The following is a 26,785-nucleotide window of genomic DNA, read 5'->3' on the forward strand; positions in this document are numbered from 1 at the left end:
CTGGGTGGGCCAGAGGAGTCTCATTTGATATGAGGAACCAAACAAGATAAGCATTAACCATCTTCTCTAAGTGATGTCGAGAAACCCACTTGTTGAGAAAAATCACCCATACTGGACTATACATTCCTTGGGACTCAGCACATGAAACAAAACAAAAACTCAACATACTAAGAAACCAAATAAACACAGCCATAAAACTATGCTCACCAGATAAAATTAACGATGAATTAGACATAATAAAACAATACTTCATCAACATCAATAAGTTTCCTCCACAAACCATAGAAAACATTATATGCACACACCTAGACAGAAAGCAAAATCAACCAACTAAAGTAAATATATCTAACGAATAAAAAAAATCACGAAACCATATACTGCTGTATACCATATATTCCTGACATCAGCACACAAATAACTAACATTTGGCAAAAATTAGTAACAAAATATGACATTCCAGTTAATACCAAATTTATTCAAAAACCAGGCACAAAACAGGTCTATACTATGTAAAAACTACACTGACAAACACCACACCAACATTATTTACAAAATACAATGTGATAACTGTCACGACTTCTATATTGGGGAAACAAGTAGAAAAATGGAAACCAGATTCAAAGAACATAAAAAAGTCACCTTCACACGTTTTCGAACACTGCAAGTCCAATAAACACAACATAACCATAGAAAACACTCAAATACTAAATAAAAAAACAAACAAACAAATGCAAAATTAAAGAAGTCTTACTTATACAACAACTTAAACCCAAAATAAACAATATAAAGGAACACCTTTATACCTATATTAAAATAATAAAATAAATAAAATTATATATTCAAACATCTAACACCGCCCTCTACATTCCGACACTCAGTTACACAACCCCTTTCAAACATGTGGTCAGCTTCCGGTCAGTTACCTCTTTTTTTTGTGAACCTGACGATGACCGAAGAAGGTCGAAACGTTGTTCGCTCTTCTATATAAACATCTTCTCTAAGGTCTTACAGAAACAGCTTGTCAAAGCAATTGGATGGTAGTTTGAAGGAATCTTAGGATTCTTCCCTAGGTTAGAGAAAGGTAGGACAATAGCCTGGTGTCAGGCATTAGGAAAAACATTCTCCTGCCAGATCTAGTTAAAAATAATCAGAAGAATAGCAAAAGAAACAGGAGATAGATGGTGCAGCATTTCGTAGTGTACATCCTCAGGTCTGACCAATGTATTGCCAGTTTGAGTTCCACCAGTGTAAAGGAACAATTACAGTCATAGAGGCTAAGAAGGTGGAGGAAGAAGCAGAAGTGTTAGATACCTGGCAAGAGCTTTCACCTAGTGTATTGGCAATGCTCAAGGTATCAGCTGCTTCCTGGCCATCAGAGAGCAAAATCGAGAGAGGGACAGAATTATGTTGCCCACTGACTTTCGAATCTTGTCCCATATGACTTCAGACTGGTGGTAGAAGATATGCTGGTAGTGAACTTAATCCAAGATTCCTTCTGACTTTGAAGTCTTACCCACCGAACATGTGCATGGGCCTGCAGGAAAGCCATGCAGTGCAAGAGTGTGGGATACCTATGAAAAGTATCCCAGGCCTATTTTTGAGCCTTCTATGCCATTGACAGGCAGAATTCCACCACAGATGAGGATATTGTGGAAAACGTGTCAAGGTTTTAGGAATGCACTGAACATCTACCTGTATAATACAGTCAGTAACTGCTGCCACACAGTTGTCTACTGATGGGTTACAAACAATGGCAGGATCAAGTTCTGCGAGAGCAGTGAAAGAAGGTCAGTTTGCTCGGTCCAGCTTCAACTGGGGCACATGGGTGGAATGACTGGCATCAATCACGGCAAGTCTCTCTCCAAATTATGGGAAAATGATCACTGCCTCATGGATTACAGTCAACCTTCCATGAAAAGTGGGAGAATAGTAAAGGGGAGCAAACCGAGAGATAATAGCAATAAAGGACTGACTTGGTGCATGAAAATAAGTATAAGAACTGCTATTGAAACGAAAAAGGTTGTGATCAGAGAGCATACACTCTACAGAGCGACACCTCCCCAGAGGAGAAAATGTCCATTAAAGTCCCCCAGGAGTAAAAAGAGAAACAGCAACTGTTCAATGAGAGCATCAAGGGCTGATTGATCATATGTCTCTCCAGGAGACAGGTAGAGTTAACAAACAGTGATGGTACAACCTAAGGAAACATGAATGGCAACAGCCTCCAAGAGTGTATCAAATGGCAAAGACAGGATGAGCACATGCTGATCAATCAACAGTGCCACCCCTCCATGCACTCATCCATCACAGAGCCTGACATTTCTGTACAAAGAAAACTGCTGAAAGGTGACTGTATCAGCAGGTTTCATAAATGTTTCCTATAAGGAAAGACATACAGGATGGTAGGAAGCAATCAGTGTTTTGATGTCATCCAGATTAGAACATAAACCTCAACCGTTCCACAGTATCAAAGTGGTCATTTTTATTTGTGTGTAGGCGAATTGGATAGAGAACTCTTGTTTACGACCATGTCTGTTGACCTCCATGGATCCTGCCCTGGGTCGATTGGGCAAGTCTTTGCTGTTGGAAGAGGATTCTAGCAAATGATCATTTTGTATCTTAGGGTGAGAGAAGAAGATGTAACTAAGGAAATTCCCCTACCTGGAATCAAAAGAAGTGGATCTTGGGATTCACTGGAATGTATGTTAGAGACAGAGATGGGTATTGAAGTTGATTCATCAATTCTTTTAACCATGGAGGTCAAAAGACTTTTCATTTGGTTTGAGAATGATTCTTTTGGAGGGACAGATAGAATTGTCTGCACTCCCACAATAGTAGCGGAATGAAGTGCAGCAGCATATGTCCGAGATGAAATGATGCACAGCAACTTTCGAGCCTCAGGGTAAATGTTTCGAATCATTTACAAATACTGCACCTCTTTTTCCTCCAACCATTTAGGGCAAGAATGAAAGTTAGATGGGTGGGAGCCATTACAATTGATGCAATGAGGATCTGTTTCACACTCATAGGCATCATGGTCCTTGCCACCTCAATGAGCCCATGTCAAGGAACCACAACAAGATGTCTTCAAGTGACTGAACCACTGACACTGAAAACATATGAAAGGGTTTGGAATGTATGGCTGCACCCTGCAATTAAGATAACATGCCTTGATGGTGGATGTGAAGATGTAAATGTCAGAATGAGGACATTGGTCAGCATCATAATTCCAACTTTGTGAGTGGAGATACGCCTCCCTACAGCAACTCCTTGAATGGAGAAACCAGCAAGAACCTCTGACTCAGAAATGTTCTTCAACTCCCTCTCAACAATAACTCCTCATGATGAATTCAAAGTAGCATGAGGTGTAACCGCAATAGGTATATCTCTAATTGTCAATGAATGCACGAGGAGTTCACTGTGTTGAGATGTGGATGTTTCCACCAATATGTCACCAAAGTAAAGCTTTTTGATTGACTTTGGAGAGCCAGCAAGTCCCTCTATTCCTTTCTGAGCAAAAAAGGGAGACATCTACCCTAGAGGTTTGTCTGAAAGAGAATGTAGTATAAGAAAATAAGATACAACAGGTGTTACAGATTTTGAAGATTGCTGCTCAGAATCTTCAAGATGTCGTCATTTGCCTATGGATTGTTCTTTTCCCTATTTTAAGTTTTTATTTGGAGGATCCATAATAAAAAAAAAATATTTCAGTGCCCATTGACCCCACCCACCATGAAGCCCTGTGAGGGGATGCATTACAACACCAGACAAGGACACTGCAGCAATGCCAGGGTTTCGTGAACACTATACCCACACACCAGCATCAGATACAATGTCTGCAACACCTGCTGAGAACTTCCAACACTGGTACTTGATTGAACCTAACCCAAGTGGACCAGCCGATTGACCCAAGGGGGCCACCCCAAAGCTGCCCATCCACAGGAATTCAAAGCCAAAGTGGTGTGTTAGGGCTGGGCCACTCACTCACTAGGATCCTCTCCTATCCTTCATGAGTCACCCTGCACAGCAAATACATGGGTGGATGTTTTGATCCCAAAGAGGGTAAACTTAAAGAACAGAACCTTCCCTGGGATGTCCCCTTACCACATACAGGAATCCACAGTAAGGACCAACTGAATTATTAATTTAGCAATTAAAAAATTCCACTGACACCTGGTTATGTTTAAAATACACCTCTGTTTCAATAGCAACAGTTTGATATTTCCTTTAATGTGAAACTTTGTTAGCAGAGTAACATTTCCTGAAAAGTTCTTTTAAGTCCAGATACTTTAAGTAAAATAACATTTAAGTAAAAATATTTGTCAGAACCATGAAACAAAACTAAAGTACACTTCTGAAAACTGATTTTAAATTCCTGAAATTTCTCATATTAATTTAGATTTATATTATTGTATTAAAATGTTCTTACTGGATCTTAAGGCATAAATCTGAACAAATTAACATTTCCAAATAGAAATTATTTAAAATTTATCATGTTGGTCATGGTAATAATTATCCGATACATGTATATGATGAAAACAAACTCCAAGAGTGTTTTTACACTCATTAAAACTGTGAAGTAGAATATATTTAGTATAGAAATTAGTTGAACATTGGTCTTCTAAGCCCAGAAGCATATTGCTCCTTTAAAGATGCTTGCCCACACAAAAAGTAATAATTAAGCCTGTGGTGACTTTACCAGTTCTAAGCCTTAGTATAACCTCTGAATCAAATCCCAAGTGAAAGTTCCAGTTGCTAATGTTGACCAGTTGTTCCCACATGGGATCTACCCAGTCAGGCACTGTTAGGTTGTGGAGTTTCTAGATGGGAAAAGTAAAACAAGACAAGTTATGTTTAGGAATACTTTACCAGTGCAGTGTGGCAGTAGTTTAAAATATACTGTAAATCAAACAAAACAACCATCTTTCAGAAATAAATTATTAGAAAAAGGATAAAATATTTATCTTAAAACAATCACATGCAAAATGAATGGAACTTAATACAATCTAAATAGTGATGTGTCACCTCAATTTTCAAAGTATCATACACACTCCCTACATCTCTCCAAGTTTCAATCTTTTCACCAGAATGCTCAGACAGACTCCTGTAAAGCTTCTGAAAAATTAAATAAATGACTACATCAGAACTTCTGTATTCCCTATTTCAATATACAACTCTTACAAAAGTGACTAAAACATTAAAAACACCAAAGATTCCAATACATCTTTTATATTAAACCCTTTTCCTTCACATCATGGTTGTTTAACTATTGTACTACAATTTCCTATTGGTTTGCACTTTAATCAACATGTGGAAGTTCAATACTGCTATAAATTATCACTTTTGAACAAAGGATAATCATGAAGTCCCTGAATTTGGCTGGATTTCTTGGAAAGATACATTACTTAGGTAATGACTGTGTATTTAACAACAAAGCAAAATTATGCAAATTATATTATTTAACTTTCCAAGTAAAATATTAAATGAGAATGTTCACCAAAATAATCTTTATTTTTATGCTGCAATGATGAAGTGTCACAAAGTGTTCTCATTTCAATTTTAAACACAACAGTTTATAACTTCATTTAAACCCCGTTTCTCTCACCCACTAAATCTAACTCACAAAAGCTTTCTGATAAAATTAAAACCCTCGAGATTTAAGGCCAAAAACATTTATCTTTAATATCTAATGAAACTTTGAAGAAAAACTTGGTATCCATGAAGTTTGTGATGTTACTCTAGAGGAAATACCTCAAGTTTACTCTATGGTTCCACATATAACATACAAAAAAACGGTCTTCAGATAAACTGGGACAAGATTTTAAAAAATCAATTTTTAACTACTTATTTAAACCTTTTATTTTATTTACTGTTTAATAAATTACTCAAACTTGCACAAATACACATTAGGAAGGGGTATCCAAGAGCGTATTTTCAGTACATTTGTAATTGTAATATTGTACCCAATTCACTTAAGTGTGGAAGTAATGGATTCAAGGGTATTTTGAGAAATTGTAACTCAGAATTATTTTTCACTGTAGGGATTTTATAATTTCCAATGGCAATCAAATTGTGGCAATGCTGAAATAAGTTACTAAATTTTCTAAAACAATTTATTGGTAGTGAAACAAAACATTATTTTATCATGAGTTTCATACAGTAACAATAAGGACTCCTCCAGTAGTATGTTATACATCTACAACTTGAAACTACTCTTGAATGTTCAAGCTGTTTAATAGTATTAACGCAGGACTTGTATTCTAAAGATGGCTGGCATATGTATTAAAATTTTAAATAAAATAAAGTACAGAACAACGTTTTGACCTTCTTAGCTCATCTTCAGTCTTTATAAATACATTTTTACTTCAAGTGGATTTCTCACCATCCTGAATGCAGGACTTGTTTTACTTCATAATGGGTGTAGTGGTTGTTTGGTACTACTTAGGTAACATTACGAGCGTGAACATTAAACACCAAGTACCTTGTATCACTAACAGAAACTGAAAAGTAATATCTTGATTGTTCAGAGTTGACTTCTTTCCTATAAATTAGAAGAATCTCTTACTCATAGCAACATCTTATTTTTAGCTTTACCAGTGATTTTAGATGCAGCTTTAGATGTTACAGTTTTGTACATATTGAAGTATACTGAATTTGTTGTGAATAAGAGATACCAGTTAAAAAGATAAGAAACATTACTTGTTTTACTACAAAATGAATATTAAAGAACAAACTGTCCTTTTAAACACTATGTACTTAACAGTAAATCCCTAACATGTTGGTGCTAAACAGGATATTTAATACTGCTTTCTACACAATGCACAAGCTTAAGCCTAAAAGCTAGGAAAATATAAGTACAGAAAAACTTACATCAGCACATGATGAACTAACACGCATCTACTGTAGCACATCTTAAGCACACAAAATGCACCATTTTTATTAACATACATACAACATTAGTTTACAGTTGCTCTTTGGTTGTAGCTTAAACTAACTTTTAAACAATTTATGCACAAGTATCATCCTTAATTTTGAACTAACAGACAAGAGAATGCATCTAGATAGAGCATCAACCATAAGATCTTGGGCTACTTTTTCTAACCTAATAGTGGGATTTTACCATCACTCTTTAAAACTCATACCACCACAGTATAAACCCAGCTTTGGCAGTAGTGAGCTCTAACTGTCATTGTATCCATTTACAAAATCAATCACCCTTAGAAATAAAATTGTACTTTACAACCATGGCTCCTAAACAGTGGAGACACAATGTAAAATTATTTGTTTATATGAGAAATGTTATAAACTTATTAACTTACTTGATGGTCATTATTAAACCTCTGAGCCATTGGAGATTTCAAAATTCTTAAAACTTCTTTATCAGATTCTGGACATTCTGATTCTGGAAACAACATCTGTTTCCAAATAAAATGTTTAAGTTAACTCATTTCTTTTCACTACATAATAACAAATGTATTATTTAAATTACAGCATATAAAAAGCAGAGAACATATATTAAGATGTTAGCAAAAATAACAAAATCTGCTGAACAGTACACTAATCATTTTTACTCTTAAAAAACCTTCAGAAATGCTAGGGTATAGCCACTGACTGTTTGAGACAAAAAAAAAAGAAACAATGAGAGGAACACTTGAAACCAAATTTAACCTTGACAGTTAAATACAATTACAAACATATTTATTACCATCCCTAAGTCCTTAAAAATATTGCCAGTAAAGTTTCATGTTCAAATATCAAAACTTATTTTTTTCTGTGTTTTCAACACTTACACCATCTTCTGCTAAAGGAACAGTTTCAATTGGCATCGGCTGCCAATTGAGATTATTATTCCACTTCCAATAACCTTGAGGTTTGTAGAGTGCAGCTAAGTTACATTCAGCACTCTCAAGACAGCGTTCCTTGGCTGAGCTGCGGATGGATATCTATACACACAAAAAAATATACATCTGAGGCTTTAAAAACTATCCAGCTTAAGTATTTACTTTAAAACTGTACTCAATCTTGTGAAATTAATGTAATACCAGTAACACAGTAAACTGAACTATTAACACAGTTCCAAAACTATCAACTTTATGTGGAGAACACAGTAAACTGTAAACTGCTCTGGTTATAGTTCTACAAAACATTAACTGTCAGTGAATTAAAACAAGTTTAGAACAAACTAATACTTAAAACTATAAAACCTAACACAGCAGGACAATTCAATGCTGCTTAAGTAACAGGAAAGTGAGACTTGACAATCACTCAAAGTTTTACAAACTAACCACTAGTCGTATACAGTTAAAAACAACAGATTAGAATGATCAACAGAGAGAGACAACAGAGTAGAATTATCAATGAAGAGAGAAACAAACTAGAATTTAACACACACACACAAACTAGAATGATGAATAGATATAATAAACAAGAATAATCAACAGACAGATAGCAAGATAGTAAACTGCAATAATCAAGAAAGAGAAACTAAAATGATGAACAGAGAGACACAATAAACATAGAATTATGAACAGAGACTATAAACTAGAATAACTGATAGAGAGATGGAGAAACAATAATCAGAATGATTAATAGAAAAAGAGACTAATCTAGAATAATCAAAGATAAAGCCAATAAACTAGAAATGATGAACAGAAAAAAACCTAAAGAATTTACAGCCTGTAAATCAGAAGAATCAACAGAGATACTGAATTAGAAGGATAAACATCAGGGTTACCATAAACATTCTATATCCTTAAAAGGCTTTTGTCAAAATAACTAATGTGAGATGTTACAATGTGTTTGTCTAAATGATACAATGCTGCTTACAAGAAAGTTTCATGCACATACAACTGTAACAAGATACATGCCTAGCATACCTTTCACTAAAATTTGAGACTCCTCATTACAACAGTCAGAGATACAACTAAACAAACAACTCTGTATCTGTCCTTTTAATATCTCAAATGAAAAACAATGAGATTCAAAGTGACTGTGTTAAGTTGGGAACCACTAGGTTAATACAACAAAGACATAGGTTGTGATGAAAGACAGATAGTATGAAGTTACTGAACAAGAAAATTCTATATTAATGTTTTCAGTTATGTCAAAAAAAAAATCAGTGAGGGTATCTTGAAACTAAACAGTAATAATATAAATCAATATTCTAAGATGAAAATTACCACCACCATAGAGAAGTATTCTCATTTTAATGCTCAAACTATTATAACAAACCAGTTGTTAACTTAACACTTACATTAGTTGTTATTATTCATATTAATCTTTTCTCTGACCAAAATTATACACTTAATTATCCTTCAGGAAAGTCTAAACACAAGCTGTGGAAAGAACATTTTGTGTTGTAGTTATTTATGTACCTGACACACCTACATCTCAATCAGGATATTATAAAAGTTTCCCATTACTCAAAATCTTAACACCCACCTCTCTTGGATTATCTGTCAGGAAACCTTTGTAATATTTTCTCAAATACTGTCCCAGTTCATACTGTTGTTGCTTCCCAAGCTGAAAGAAATGTGTTAACAACAATGTCACATTTGGGATACTGTTTGGTTATAAGAAAATAACTGAAATATTTCTAAAATAATTTACAAAACAATATTAAAACTAACTTGTTACCAACCAATTAAACCCATCAGGTAAATTGTATATCTGATATCTTATCAGTTCAGGACTTGTGTGTGATATCCATCCATTCCACTTCAATCCAGGGCCTACATCTGATATTTTACCCTAAGCTTCAACCTAGAACCTTTTATAATAATATTCTACCAACTCAGACTTAACCCAGAATCTGTATGCAATATTCTACTGCTCATATTTGACCCACAACATTTGCATAACACAACAAATTAACTAAAACTTAAAATTTAAGCTGTTGGAAAATTTAGTAATTCATATTTTAACAGTTCCTGTTAAGAAAACAGGAATTCATAAAACAATTGTGAATATACAACCTAGAAAAAGAAACACACTCTGCACAATAACTACATAAAAAAATGAAAACTATTTAAAAAATTCCCAAATGAAAAATCAGACATGCCTTTGCCTCCTATTACCTTAAAACTAAAATTAAGAAGTCCCTATTGAAGCCATTTTGAAATGTGTAGATACATATAGTCCCAACAATAGAAGGCATTTATTTCTTTACACATATAGTCATGGTTATCTCAAATATCCAGGCTTCTTGTTGAAGGCAAGTCTTTAGATTTTTCCAAGAAACAGCTTTGAGATTTTTGGATCATAAACCAAATGGCCTCTTTTCATTTATAACCTTATGTTCTTACTTGGAAGCCTTAATCCAGTCCATAATTATGATTATCCTTGGCTTTTGGACTTTACTGAACTGACTGGTCACTCTAGAGCACTTGATGAAGACAACCCTGTTTCCTTGGAACTTCTTTACTTTCCCAGACTTTTCACTTGCACTTGTTGCAATGGAATCAGACGAACTGACAGTAGGCTCTTCTGTAAGGATACTTTTCTCTTGTATGGTTCTGTTACTATTTTTCTAGACTTCAGAACAGCTTTGTTTTTGGAAGGGTTTCTTCCCAATTTTCTTGTTACAGGAATATTGCTTTTGAAGCAGTTGTATCAATTTCCCCTTCTTTTCCTTAACAAAGTTCTTATGACTGAACTTGTAGATGCTGTGGTTTGGCACCTGGAAGTGTTCGGGTACTAAGTTGTCTTGAGAATGACCTGCCATGCATTTCATCTTTCACATGGTGACTATAAAGGAACTTTTTGCCACTATTTCCATAATTCAAAAAGTAGTTATAAACAATACAAAAACACTGTCCAGATAAAGCAGTCTGTGTTCCACATTCATTGTTAATATGACCACATTAACAAATAATTTTCTTTATACCACTGCCAATGCCATTTATTTTTCTCAAATTTATTATGATAAAACATCTATCACACAGCCATGCAGTTAATAATGTGCAAATGAGAATTAATAGAAATTATGTTTGCAACCTGATGGTGTGTTATAAAACTACACACAACTGTTTTACCTAGTTTATGTGTGCAGTAATACAAGAAATGCCCTTTAATTAATTTTTCTTTGTTTCTTCAAATTCTTAAAGAGATTATAATCATAGTAGAAAAACTAATACTAATTTTAATCCAGGATATTTGTAAGGTATTCCACCTTTCAAAAGCACTTGGGTTATAAGGGTTTCTATTTCAGCTTTATCAAGACTTTTTGGACCTACATGTTTTTAGCACATTTTCAAACAGTAGTTTCACTGAACCATGGAAACTACTGGTTGCTCAATCACAGATTCTTACAAAATATTCTATCCTGTTCACTTCAACCCACTATCTGTATGTAACATACAATACAGGATATAGGTGTGGTACTCCATATGTACTGGTGTTATAACAGTGATAACAGAAAGACTTGAAAACACTTAGGATTTTAGAAGTTGTATATTACAAAATCACCAAAAGATCAAACAGGTTAAGTTTGATAACCACCTATGAAATGTTACCATATCATTTTAAAGGAAGTGATTATAAATAATTATATTTTTTAATTAAAGTCTGTAAAACCTGTACTGTTACACAATAAAGATGAAAGGAAGGATGAGCTTATTTTTTAAATATATACATACATAAGACTATATTAACCAATAATGCAGTACAATTTTCACTAACACTAGTTTTCATTTAAAGAACCATTCTGTGTTTGTTTACAAAGTATAGTCTAAGTTCATACCAGTACCTCACTACTTTAATAAATCAAATATAAGTACTTAATGATTAAAACAACCCCTTACCATTTGTGATAAAATTCACAAAATGTACAGTTTTTCCAATATTTCTCTTCATTTACCTATTCTGGAGCTCAGACCACAGCTTCTAAAGTCTCATACAATGTATGTTATTTATATAAATATTCTTTCAGAAAACCTCTCATGAAACAGCCCAACTGATGAGTTCTAGGATTCAATGAAAGGCCTCTTGGGCAGTGCCTTCTGAGAGATAGAAGATAAATCTTAAATGCTATTTTTCACACCTCTGATTTTCAACTGAAAATGAACAGTTATAAATTATGTTTTTTAGTTGCAGTTTTTGTAGAGAAATGTAAAAATACTTCTTGAACAAAGGGCAAATTGCTATAAAAATCTATTTGCTGGTCCCCATATCATAAAATATACCCAAAAATTAAAATACAAATATAACTTACAGGATTGTTCTTGTTTTAACAATTAATACAATACCATGCTTGCTTCTATCAGGAATGAAATATACTACTTTTGTATCTAAAGCTCTTTATACATATTTGTTCATGTATTTTATGGTTTTCAAAATATGTAAATTTGGATGTAAAATATCCCATGCATAAACTAATAAAATAATTCTTAGCTTACATTAGTGTAACCAAATGTTTAGTATATCTGTATCAATATAACAGATTAATCTTTTTTTTATTTTTTTACTTCATTACATAATCTTCCTAAAGCTGACAATAAGCATTGTAATGATATTGCATTAAAATACATTTAATATTATTGTAATAACATCATTGTCCAAAATACTGTTGTAGTAATCAGAAGCAGTGCTAAATATTTAAGAGGGCTTAGGCCCCCATGTGGGCATTTTTGCCATTTAAGTATTACACTTATCGTGGTTAGCTATCCTAATTTTTCAAGATGCCATCTGATAATTTGGAGCAATGCAAATGGAATTGAGGTATTGGCCCCATTTACTAGTGCCAGTAATGGTAAATAATATTGTTGAATTACATACATTTAATATTTTCCATGACTCAGAGTTTGAGAATTAAGGAAACACATATTTAGTTCGGTTTAAAAATCATATGTACATGTTTAAATATCTGTATGTACTTGCCATATTTCTACATTACAGAATTTTTGGAAACTTTTATAGCTCCATAGAAATACGCAATGAGTGTTTTTTCTAGCAATATAATATAAACAAAGCAAAGAAAACACCACTTCACTAAGAAGCAAAGTATAACAGTACAATTTATCGTCCCAGGTTGTCATGAATTTTATCACAAATATTAGGCATATCGATTTCTTGTGCTCAGCCAGTTTTCAGTATTTATACTGTAACATTTAAAGCACTTCATTATGAAAAAAATTCCAAACTATAAAACAAACATTTTTCATTTCCTAGCATGTAAACAAATCCATTTTGTAATAACAATTAACTTTTCATACCTTATAATGGCTTGCATTTTGCACTAAGCTATACAAAGGTTGTGTGTATTCGCCATCCCAAATTTAATGATAGACTAGAAGTAAGGCAGCTAGTCATCACCACCAACTACCAATTCTGGTATTTGGAAAACAAATGCATCTAGCTAATAAGGCTTAACTTTTTATAAAACAAATGCTATATATTTCCTAATAAACAAGTAACCTTTAAAGACAAAGCGTTATGGATAACAAATAGAAATTTCACCTCAATTTTTGTATCAGCGAGGAATCTAAATTTCACAATTCTAGAAAAGAATATATATACTTCATTTGAAAATTTGTAGTTGTTTGACATTTTATAGTGCAAAGTAACTAGGCTATCTGTACCAAACAACTGGTAAACAAATAAAATAAGAGAAAATATCATAAAGTGTACAAGGAAATTAAGTTGAAATAACAACAGTGGTTCAACATCAGATAAAAACTTAAATAGAATTAAAAAGGCCAATGACCTTTAAAAAATTAAAAACATTTGTAAAGTATGCAGTGTCACAACTGTCAATGACACTGTCCATCATCAAGGGTAAACCCATGGTAAAAACATGTCTAAACTGGTGCCGTTTCTCAAGGTCATAACAGTATGACAGTAAAATGTGAGCTATCATGACTTGAGTGTCACACAGACCACACACTGATGCATCAGTCCCAGGTAAAAGAAAACGATTAGTTAAAAACTAATCAATGCATAGTCTAGTTAGGACAACTTCCGCCTTCTGATCCTTATGGAAACTAGACTGCCAAAATCCAATAGAAAGTTTTATCTGGAAAAGCTTGTTATCACATTTCTCATTCCAAGTCAACTGCCAACTGGCACAGAGCCGAACCTTGAGTAGAGGACTGTAGTCCATATATGGAACAAGCTCGGCAGTGATAGCGTCAGAGCAGACAAGACTTAGCTGTAGTGTCAGCTAACTTGTCCCCTCAAATATCAACATGACCTGGTATCCAGAAAAATTGGATAAAAGTAGATGATAAAGATAAATGGGGCAGTCAGTTTTGAATATCAATGAGAATAAGGTGAGAACTAATGTGAAATGATTCAAGGGCCAATGGAGAGCTAAGTAAATTGGCATAAATAGTACAGTTTGTATACTGCAAACCTTCTACATGATCCAAAGCAAGAGAAGTGATGTACAATTTGGTAGTGAACAGAGAAATTGTAGAGAGGATCCAGTATGCAACCACTGAATTACAACAAACCATGGAAGAGCCCACAGAGTACCTGATTTTGAACTATCCATATAAATGGGAATGGAAAGATACTAAGCAAATAGAAGATGGTACTTCCAATTGGGAGTATCTACCTTCTTCAGATGACTCAAAGAAAGGTCACACTTGGGGATGTTCAGATGACTCATAGAAAGGTCACACTTGGGGATGGTAACAAGTCATAATGGGATGATGCACTGACCTGTGGAGACAAAGGCCAGAAGGAATAATGGCAGACTGTGTATTCTGAAAAACATGGCCCACTGAGGGAGGAAAACACAAACCCAGGTAGAATGCCATGGTAAGGATCAAAGTTTTAAAGCATTCATTAAAGACAGTTTCAAATGACAGAGGTGTAGAGGAGGTTCATGAGACTCAGTGTACAAACTCTGGACTGGAGAAATGTGGAAAGGCTCCACACATAGCCAAAGCCCCAAATGATGAACAGGGTCCAACAGTCTTCAAGGCCAAGGTTCTGACAGAGCCATAAATCAGAAACCCATAATCCACTTTTGACTGAACGAAAGCACAATAATCTCGAGCATAGAAAATCAACCTGCTCCCCAAGAGGTGGGAGAGAGGTCATGCAGGATGTTCAGTGGGCCTTGTACACTTCATGCATAGCTGCTTGATGTGTGGAATGAAAGTCAGCTTACAGTCAAATATAAGCCCCAAGAACTTGACCTCAGGACACAGGAAGCACAACTTCACTAAGACAGAGCTCAAGATTGGAGTGGAAACCTATTGGTGGCAAAAGTGCATCTAGACAGTTTGAGAGAAAAGGTAAAACTGTTTGCTGTGGTCCACTTTAGTAAACAATTGAGAAAAATCTATTATTGCTGCTCCATACACCTCATGCTCAATGACTGACACAAGATGTGGAAGTCATCGACAAAGTCCATTTGCAACTGTAGGGGAAGTTGTCCATGAAAAGCATTAATCTTTGTAACAAAAAAGTGGAATTCTCAAGACACAGCCAAGTTCCTGTGGGCAACAATGGGAAAATGTCAAAAACACAAAGTTGGAATCACTGGTTCATTAAAAAAATTGATAAAAATGGGCAAATGGCCATGCAACCCATGAGGGGAGGTCTCACAGAATGCCATACCTCTACATTGTATCATAAGCTTCCTCAAGATAAAAAAAACAGAAACAAGATGTTGCTTGAGAAAGGCTTCCCTGATTGACATTTCAAGACAAATCAGGTGGTATATGGTGGAAAACTGTCATTGAAACTCAGTGGGTGGATGAGAGGAGGTTATCTGATTCAAGGAACCAGACAAGACAAGCATTAATCGTGCTCTCCAAGATCTTACAAAGACAGCTAGTCAAAGCAATTGAACTATAGTTTGAAGGAATCTCAAGATCCTTCCTGGGCTTGAAAAAACAGAGGACAATAGCTCAGTGCCAAGCAAAGTATTCTCCTGCTAGATCCAATTAAAAATCAACCAGAAAAGTAATAAGAGAGAGATGGTACAGCATCTTGTAATGAATATCATTGGGTCTGACTGGTGTACTACCAGACCAATGAAGAGCAAGCTTGAGTTCCATTAGTGTAAAGTCACTTATTTTACTAACAAGATTTATAACCAGAACACAGATAACTGGTTCATCGACTGACTAATTAATTAAGCAACTGTAATTAACTGATTAGTGTAGTGGATGCTTCTTTACCTACAGAATAAAAAAACATTATCTAAAGGACTACAAATCAAAATGAAACACTACTTGTATTCCACCATTATATGAAACTTTTTTATCTTTTACACTCTTCCTTGCAGCACTGTTTAGCTGTGAATATAACAGATCTAGTGTGCTGCAGTGAAAGTAGAAAATTCAAAAAATAGATTAGGCCTGTTGATTGTCTTTTTTTTTTCACCAAAATTCACATTCTGGTGAATAAAAGGAATTCACAAGTAAAGTCTTTCTTGTAAGAGCTACAGGTATCCAAAACATGTTTACTACAATTTGCACAAGAATAATGAATTCATTTTTTCACTTAATCCTAAAGAAGATAGATCCAACTACTAAAACCATTAAGGTTTGATTATTGTTGTAGTTTTTAATGCGATTTTCCTAACCATTTTTATTACTACTATGAATGTAACTATTTTGAATCATTTGAAACCTAAAAACATCAGCTAAAAACTCCAAACAGTTTGGTTTGGGAGTTGTCGAAGCTTCTAAAATTGAAACTTGCAACTGAATGCTTCTATTTGAAATAATTATGACTGTAAACTATCAGAGACTTGGTTACACAAACAGAAGTATTTATTTAAACATCCGATGAAAATGCTACAATGCTGTTAAATAAAGGAAAATTTTTTTCCTGGGTTTGTTTCTTTTTTTAGAAAACAATACATCAGTTTTGCATCCTTTATTACAAATTAAACTATATACATCACAAAGTTATTGGTTTAATAAAAGACTAGTCTAAATATCATCCTTAAATCATTTTAATTATATGTAATATGTATATTTGAGGTTAAATTTTACATTTGTACATTACTTTCAATAATAACTGAAATAAATTTTATCTTACAGAAGCAACCAATGGATTAACTTTCCCAAACTAATAGTTTCTTTCAATTATAAACAAACATATCCACATAATACTCTTGTCAAATACCTTCAAATGAATAATATGAAGTGTATACTATACAAATCATTTCAATAAAACATCACATATTTCCATCATATATTCCTATAACCTTTGCTTTTTTTTTTTAATATATCATCATAAATTGTTTTTCAAATGCAATATTATATCAAACATTTTTCATGTACATTCACATTGCTATAAAACTTTAAAACAGTTCCTGCCACTCACCAAAATACCTGTACCAAATAATCTTTATAAAACTTTTCCTTACGTTTGTTAATCTTCCGAGTCCTTCTGGCCATGTATAATTTTTATTTGGATCTGTATCAAACATTCTAATGGGTGTGCGATCACCATGGCGATAAAGCTGTAATAACACTTATACATTATATGAAGTTAAAATAAATAACAATACAACATGTAACAAGTACAAATGTGGATCTCCTAATACACATCTATTAACACATACACTGTACTACATGGTAACATGAAACTTTCACTTTACTAGCACATCTAATGAAAACTACACATTTCATTTACTATATATTTAGCCAATAAAACAAAGTGCTTGTATACTGTTTTGTAATAACTCATATAGAAATTTATTTAGCTTACCAGGATTCACAAGTCTTTTACTTTGTCACAGATATAATTTTACCTTGGTTTTATACTTGGCTTTTTAATAATAACTAAACAGATAGCTTGTACCAAGAAAACAGCTGAATGTTTACTAGAAATGGGAATTATACTCTTAACAAGGTTCTGCAGTTTTTGGTTCTATAAACAATCCTTCAGGTATTAACGTTAAAAGATGAACACGCTCAGGGATCGTATCATGTCTTGGAATAATAAATTACTTACTAATATTAATAAATCATATTAGAAAGTTGAAAGTTCTTTTCTTTTTTCAGAGTGATTCTGCACATATTTGAAATAAAATCTTTGGATTGTAAAAAAAAAAGTTTGATGGGATCAGGATGTTAAACACCATTTGATTTACAGAGTTAATGAAAATCATATTTTAGGAAATTTCAAAATATTTTATAGAGTGTATTAAACACACATAGAACAGGTAATTTTATTTGTGAGAAGCTGGCTTGAAAATTATAAAAGAAATGTTGTCACCAAACTTCCTCATTTGACTGAGTTTTCTTGAACAGAGATGATACTTGTTTGGATTTTTTGCAGTTGACCAGGCTACTGATGTTGATATTTAAATTTATATAGAACATAAATAAGAATTATCAACTGTCTATGCTACCAAAATTTTAGGTTTATAAAACATTACTATATAAAGATTTAAGGCTTCAATAATCCAAGCTTGCATAATCTACCAGTGACTGTCACCATAACAGCTTGTTGATACTTGCCTAGAAATTATATCCTATTTATTACTTGATATGAAGAGAAGCAAGTAAATAATCCACATAAAATGAAAAACAGTCATATATAGTCTCTAAAAGATATACTTAAGAACATTAATTTTTGGTTTTAAAATTTAAAGGGGAATACACATCTGGTGTTTGCAAAACCCACAAGAGCACATCTGCATTGTAGATACACTGTACTGCAGCCAATTAGAATACCTACAGCTGACTTTGATAAACCAAAGCTCTACTTATCGGCAACAATTCTAATCAGGTTATCATTCAGAGACAGCAGGATATAATGTTAATTCTGGTGTTCTTTATGTCAGAGTTTAAAAAAAGATTATTTCAAAGATCTACAATATTATTTTAACAATGAAAAACTGGGTGGATAATCTGATTAAAAAAAAGGGAATGTTTATATTATTTTTTCAAGATCCAAAGTTAAAATTCTTAGGGTATCTAAGCCTCATCATTTTATAATTTTACAGCCAATCAAGAGATTATGGACCCAACTAGTTTTATAATTCCAATTATTTAATAATGTATTCTATTAATATTCAAACAAGTCCAGTTAATTTACCAATATAAAGATCAAACTTAGTGTTAAAGAATACAAAATGTCCATCTTTAATGGAAGTTTAAAAAATAAAACAATTTGTTCCTCTTTGACTAGCCAGCTGTACACTAGAACAATGATTGTGGGTTGTTTCTTTTTTCATTTAGCATTTGATTGGTTGGTTGTTTTCTCTTTTGTGTTAATTGAATTTTTTAATAATAATAATAAAAACATAAACTGATTTTCAAGATGTCCTTTTGCCCCACATCTCCAAGCAGCTTAATCACGACTTGCATTCTTTTGTTGTGGAGGTTCATACTTTCCATGTATGGTTACATGGCAACATGAAAGTTGCATACAGTCTGTAGGATGCACTTCCAAATTGATAGAATTTTAAATGGAGCTGAAATGATTAGCCAATTAAAAAACAAAAACCACAGGAAATGATGTTATTTTTCATTACAATGCTATGTACAAACAGAGACTTTAACAGAAAATAACATTTGATATCCAACAACCCTATCAATGAAGCAAATATAGTCCACTAATAAATATTTGTATTATACTTAAATGCCTCTTTTCTATATACATGAATGAAAATTTTAGTAAGCAAATGTTTAGCTTGTGTGAACATAATATTCACTTAAAAATGGAAGATACTGAACTTCCTATAAACTATAAAACAGTTTTTAAATTTTGTATTTGCAATAATTATAAAAAAAAAAATACTGGTCTTTCAGATTTTGAAGAAATCTTAATATTAGATATGATTACATTGCTTTTCTTTTTAACTAGAAATTACACCAGTAAAGGTGAGGGACTTTACATAAGCTTTATTTAGGTAATTTTGTCTATGATATTATACAAGAACATACCAATAACTTTCAGTGAAGAATATATGCTTTTTTCCAGTAAATTGGTCACTTAGGACCATTAGATATAACTGTGTGGATTTGGCAAAACTTAAGACCTAGACAAATGCATTTTTATTCAAACCTGTAATGGTTTTTGAACAGCATATACAAAAAAAAAAGTATTTAACTGGAATTTAAATACCACAATCATTAGTGTAATAAGCACATTCTGAAACTGAAATACAGACCTCCTGAGTAGCAATTTGTAATGATTAGAAAAATATTTAAAAACACACTTTACATCTTATATTTACATACCACTGACTTGCAATCATAATAACGTGTAACTTTATTATTATTATTATAAAAAAATATCTATAAATCCAGCTTATTTTTTCCCATACATTAATTCTAGTCTTTTGATAACTGTTTCAAATGGTGAAATAGCAAAAATATAACCGGTCTCTATTTTTACATTAAATTATGTAAATTAGATTAAAAATATAACTTACAATTTGAAGAAGTTGAAGTGAGCTTTGATCACCCGCTTTCACTATCAGTATTTGTAAAAATACACAGTAGAAAATATCCAGGAAATACTTTCTGATTAACATTTCAAAAGCAGAACACTATCGTATTTATAAAATATAATGCAAGTGATGTAAAACAAATTCCCAGCTTGTAATAATGTTGGGTAACAAAAATACAAATGTCGATGAAAAGAAAATTGATATTTTCAAATGTATAATTTTTTACTTAAAAGTTTAAGATAAAAGAAAAAATTGTGTTTTAAAAGCCTTTGACTTTATTGTTATTCGAATTGGAAAGATTTGAGCTGCAACCCACGCAAGTTTTGGTCTGTACTAAACTCGTAAAAAGGTTTTAAAATTACCCGACTTCAGAAGTTTCCTCTATAGCCTTCACACGTTTAACATCATTACTACTAACATACTAGGACTTCAACATTAGCACTAAAAAAATAACAACAGACTATTACACGTACAACAAGAGATTAAGCTCGAAAATTTTAAAAATATATTGAGTTTAGATGTTGTCTTTAAATACTATTAACCACCCGTCTACATCCCAGAATATGTAAACTAAAAACGTTTGCACTAATGGTAGAGAATGCAACCACAACTACCATACGTAATACATTCCAGCTCCTACACATCTATTACTACCGTGTTTCTCCGAAAATGAGACAGAGCTTATATTAATTTTCACTCCAAAATATGACACTAGGGCTTATTTTCGGGGGATGTCTTATTTTGATATATTAAAAAATGAAGTTACAAAGTAACACTATTAAACTAACCATTTAAAATAAACTATTATTAAACTATTAAACTAACTGATTAATACTTAAACAAACTAATTAACTAACTATTAAACTAATTAATAAATTAATTTTTTTTTATTTCTTTCCTCTTCCTGCCACTCTTAACTAGGGCTTATATTAAAACTATCCCCAAAAATCACACTAGGTCTTATTTTATGGGTAGGTCTTATTATCGGAGAAACACGGTAAATAAAACAAAACAAAACAGAAAACATTCAACATTTACTTCTTCCATCTTGACATATAGTGGCGTTATTGTATTTATCCTGCTTTAAGTTGTCTTTTACTCAGTACAGCGAACAAAAATAAATATAAATGTTAATTACACATAAATTATGTCGATATTCTTTAAATGTATTAGTTTACATAAAAGTTTAATATAAAATAAAAAACTTGAAACCACACTTTCTTAAACTCTTAGTAATGGGTCTAGAAATTTGGATGATCCCATAAATCGATTTATATCGAAGCCATACGTTACTTTCACAATCATCAGGTGGGTTAAGGCGTGCGACTCGTCATCTGAGGATCGCGGGTTCGCATCCCCGTCGCGCCAAACATGTTTGCCCTTTCAGCCGTGGGGGCGTTATAATGTAATAGTCCATCCCACTATTCGTTGGTAAAAAAGTAGCCCAAGAGTTGGCGGTGGGTGGTGATGACTAGCTGCCTTCCCTCTTGTCTTACACTGCTAAATTAGGGATGGCTAGCACAGATAGCCCTCGAGTAGCTTTGTGCAAAATTCAAAAACAAACAAACAAATTAGCCCAGCATAGCCACGTGTTTAGGAACTTGACTCCCAATCTGAGGGGCGCGGGTTCAAATCCATGTACCACCAAATATGCTCACCCTTTCAGCCGTGAGAGCGTTATAATTCCACAGTTAATTCTACTATTCGTTGGTAAAAGAGTAGTCCAAGTATTGGCGGTGAGTGATGATGACTAGTTGACTTCCCTCTAGTCTTTCTAATTAAATTAGGGACGGCTAGGGCTTTGCGTGAGGTTAGAAAAATCGAACCTCACTGTGTAGGAAACAGAGTGATTGACTATAGATACTACTGCCTTGGGAGAAAGTTTTTCATATACTGGGAAAGTTTATACGCAAATTTCTCCGCTATCTACTTCCAACAACTGGGCTTTAATTAACTACTCGTACACGTTCCACGAAAAATTACTTCATGTGTTTGTACGTTTGTAATGTACAAGTGTTCAACAAATATTCCTCTTCATTATAACCTTTACCAGGTGTGCGTAAAAACGATGGATAAACAAAATTATCACGTGTTGGACTTCTACTTGCCTTGGAAGGGGATTTGTACGAGTCCCGCTGGTTACGCTCATATATTTATACTACTGATATGATTTTCTCTAGTTTCTTGGGTTATGACTTGAGAATTTCTAGTTTAAAAATCCAAGGCCACATTTCCAAAATAAGTAAAAAAATTAATTCCTAGCTGTGGAGACGAGTAAGTAATAAGTGGTTAGTGGAACAGATTTTGATGATAAACTTTTAAAGATGTTTTTTATATCATTCTGTAGAAAGCGTGTTTAAGTTTTTCCTTGTGTTTAAGTAGTTTCAGGTAGTTAGGAAAGACATAAAAATAACACATTAAAAAACATATTTCATCAATCATAAAAACATACATTCCCTTTGAGAAACATTGCTGTAGACAACAGCTGAGCTAGGTGTAGTTGAAAAGTACAAATTGAAAACCTAAAGTATCTATTTTGTCTATCCCACTCTAGTACAGCGGTAAGTCGACGGACTTACAATCCTAAAATCAGGGGTTCGATTTCCCCTCGGTGGGCTCAGCAGATAAACCGATGTGGCTTTGCTATAAAAAAAACACACACACACACTACTTTGTCTAAAATATTACTCAGATGAAGGCACATTACGTTGTGTTATATAATAATAGTAACGAAAACTTTTTATTCTAAAATTACTGGGATGGAAAAGTATCAACAATTAGATATCTTTTGGGGTGGGGGGATCTAAATCACACATCACTGCACTCACAGGGTTGATGTACACGTTAGGTGGTAAAGATAGGAGTTCTCTACTATCTCATATTCTACCGTTCCAACATACCATCATTTTAAAATAAGATTTTTGTTACTAGTCTCTGCATTTTCTAAGAGCCGAAGTTTTGACTTCCAAAGGAGGTATAACTTATAGATGTAAGGCACAATTTCAACAACTTATTCGGTTCTATTTTGTTGGGAGCCATAATATAATCTACAGATATGACTTCTTGAAGCAAGGTAAGTCATGCCCAAGATACTGCGTGCCGCGGTAAGAGGTGTACGGTAGATTATCTGCTTCCATATAAAACACATAATAAGTTACTGAATGTTACATGCTGCTATAGGTGTGAGAAGGCACATCTTAGGGAGTGTTTTGGTGTATAGGCTAATCGTGGGCATACTGTGGTGCACGAAATACAGCTGACAGAGAGGAAGAAAATCGATATTTTTGCAGTTCACTTTCTAGACTTCAAGTTCCATACTTGATTGGGGAAAAGGTTTTTGTCTCTATCCCTTTGGCTCGGTTTTCCTCGAAGAACTGACATATGCGGTACTATACACAATGCACAGACCGCCATATTTAAACGGATCCACCTCTATATAGAGATTACTGTCTGATAAAGTGACTTTCACCAAACTTTACTCCGTGTTTTGTAGTCACTGTAAGAAGTAACACACTACCTTCAGTGTAAAGAATCTGTAAAACAATATAGTATTTTGTAGTGACGTTTTCATAAACATTTTATCCTATTTTAGAAAACCTAATAAACTGTACGATATTCTAGCCAATGTATTTTAACTTCAGAGATAAGAGGAGTAATGAATGATCAGTATGTAACCTGGAAACAGAACATGGTCAACAGCTTGTGACACAACTAGCATGTAACCTGGAAACAGAGCAAGGTCAAGAGTTTGTGATACAACCAGCATGTAACCTGGAAACAGAGAAAGGTCAACAGATTGTGACACAACTAGCATGTAACCTGAAACAGAGCAAGGTCAACAGCTTGTGACACAACTAGCATGTAACCTGGAAACAAAACAAGGTCAACAGTTTGTGATACAACCATCATGTAACCTGGAAACAGAACATGGTCAACAGCTTGTGACACAACCAGCATGTAACCTGGAAACAGAACACGGTCAACTGCTTGTAAAACAGCCAGCATGGAATATGGAAACACAGCAAGGTCAACAGTTTGTGATACAACCAGCATGTAACCTGGAAACTTAACATGTGGAATAACAGTTTATAACTACACGTGGTAAAAAGTAGATTAAATATTTGAATTAGTTTGAGACAAGACGCAACGAGGAAAAATAATATATTATTTATAATATCAATAAAATACCCTTGTTGGTGCCCGATTCAGATAAAAAATATTTTTAACTTGTAGAGAACATGTTAACGTATGTGAACTTCGTCATGTTTGTCATGTAAACGTTTGAGCAAGTGAATAATTTAGTCCCCCGCTAGTACAGCGGTAAGGCTACGGATTTACAACGCTAAAATCAGGGGTTAGATTCCCCTCGGTGTACTCAGCAGATAGCCCGATGTGGGTTTGCTATAAGAAAACACTCAAACACACTGAATAAATTGTCTAAAACTAAACTGCCCTCTATGTGACACGTACTGAACTGTACAGACAATTAATTTCCCTTCCTCTTTTTTATATATATTTTGTTAATTTTATGCTTCTAATTAGGTTGAAATAATATTCTGACGAACACGACATTTAAAATGAAAACTCCGTTAAACTATAAAAATGATTTAATTGTTATGACATACATACGTCGACGTTACTTTCTAACCACCTGAATTTCTTTGAAAGCGTCCACTTAACATTAAATAATTTGGCCAGTTGTAATCTAGTGGTTAGCTTGTCAAAGGGTTCGAAATGTTGCGTCCACTGATGGGTATGTTAGACGTTTTCTTGGCTTGTTCTAAATTTCAAATCTACACCGTTGGTTATCTGTGCTCTGCCCCATGCGGAATTTAAACCCATTTTTAATACTTGAAGCCTATTGAAGTAACTCTGAGCCATTACGTAGAATGTTTGATGTCTTCTTTGTTTGTTGTAAAACAGAAAGCTAATCAATAAACTATCCGTGCTCCGTCCACTACAGGTGTCGAAAACCGATTTTATTTTTTTTATTTTTTTTTACGATATAAGCCTTTTGACATATCGCCGAGCCGCTGGGAGCGTATTCGATATCTGTTGTATATTTGTTCTAAAGCACAAAACTAAATAACAGGCTACCTGTACTATTGACATTGCTGGTATCAAAACCTGAATTTTATCTATATAAGCCCACAGCTGAGCCACTGGGGGTGTGGTTATGCTGGATATCTTTAAAAATATGTATTATAGTACGTTTTGTGGTAATTATTATATCACTAAATATATATAAAGCTTCGATAGCTTACTCTGATTGGAAGTTAATATTAATTGTTTATTATAAGATACGTGTAGTCAAAAACTGTTTTATTCTTAAGATATTCTACAACATTTATCAAATTATAAATAATTAACACGTCATAATGAACAGGGCATTCTAAACTTCTCAGACTTTTAATGAAAAATAAATTACATTTCAACTATTTATGTCCAATAAGCATTTTCAAGTGATTGGTTTGCTTGTTTTGAATTTCGCGCAAAACTACACAAGGGTTATCTGCGCCAGCCGTCCCTAATTTAACAGTGTAAGAGCTTATAATGTGACGGTTAATCTCACTATTCTTTGGTAAAAGAGTAGCCCAAGAGTTGGCGGTGAGTGGTGAAGATTAGCTACCTTTCCTCTAGTCTTACACTGCATAATTAGGGACGGCTATCGCAGATAGCCCTCGTGTAGCTTTGCACGAAATTTAAAATTAAACAAACAAAACAAAAGCCTACAACATTCCCGCTGTTTTAAGGGTTAATACTATAGATTATAGAACACTGAAATCATTTCACTTTGTTGATGGGTTGAGAGTCTAATTGATGTATGATATATAGTAAAAATATTTTAATATAGCGCATGGTATACAGTAGAGATATTTTAACATAGTATAGTAGAAATGTTTTAACATTAGTTTAATTATTGTGGGTCCGGCATGGCCAAGCGTGTTAAGGCGTGCGACTCGTAATCTGAGGGTCGTGGGTTCGCATCCCCGTCGCGCCAAACATGCTTGCCCTTTCACCCGTGGAGGCGTTATAATGTGACGGTCAATCCCACTATTCGTTGGTAAAAGAGTAGCCCAAGAGTTGGCGGTGGGTGGTGATGACTAGCTGCCTTCCCTCTAGTCTTACACTACTAAATTAGGGACGGCTAGCACAGATAGCCCTCGAGTAGCTTTGTGCGAAATTCCAAAACAAACAAACAAAACATTAATTATTGTGTGGCGTGAGTTAGGTTGTCAGCGATATCTCGAGAACCAACGTGTTACACTGGTAATCTCATCTCGTAAACCAACGTGTTACACTGGTAATCCCATCTCGTAAAGCAACGTGTTACACTGGTAATCCTATCTAAAGAATCACCATATAACACTCGTAATCCCATCTCGTGAACCAACGTGTTACATCCGTAATCCC

General features: G+C 33.8%; 1 protein-coding gene across 3 annotated transcripts in view; it reads right to left on the minus strand.

The window, feature by feature from the left end:
• LOC143252448 (prostatic acid phosphatase-like) overlaps positions 1–21,054 on the minus strand; it is a 28,239-nt gene extending 7,185 nt beyond the window's left edge. For 2 of the 3 annotated variants that reach the window (XM_076504572.1, XM_076504570.1), the window contains exons 1-7: positions 20,354–21,049; positions 17,333–17,428; positions 9,442–9,522; positions 7,791–7,943; positions 7,320–7,415; positions 5,026–5,115; positions 4,700–4,820 (exon numbers count right to left, since the gene is read on the minus strand). In XM_076504572.1, the coding sequence (XP_076360687.1) occupies positions 4,700–4,820; positions 5,026–5,115; positions 7,320–7,415; positions 7,791–7,943; positions 9,442–9,522; positions 17,333–17,428; positions 20,354–20,455 (739 nt within the window). In that variant the 5' untranslated portion in view covers positions 20,456–21,049. Of the gene's footprint in view, positions 1–4,699; positions 4,821–5,025; positions 5,116–7,319; positions 7,416–7,790; positions 7,944–9,441; positions 9,523–17,332; positions 17,429–20,353 lie in introns of all 3 variants that reach the window. The other variant, XM_076504571.1, reaches the window with a different exon arrangement.
• Positions 21,055–26,785: the final 5,731 nt, after the last annotated feature.

The sequence above is a fragment of the Tachypleus tridentatus genome, chromosome 6 (assembly GCF_004210375.1).
Source record: "Tachypleus tridentatus isolate NWPU-2018 chromosome 6, ASM421037v1, whole genome shotgun sequence".
Lineage (NCBI taxonomy): Eukaryota > Metazoa > Arthropoda > Merostomata > Xiphosura > Limulidae > Tachypleus > Tachypleus tridentatus.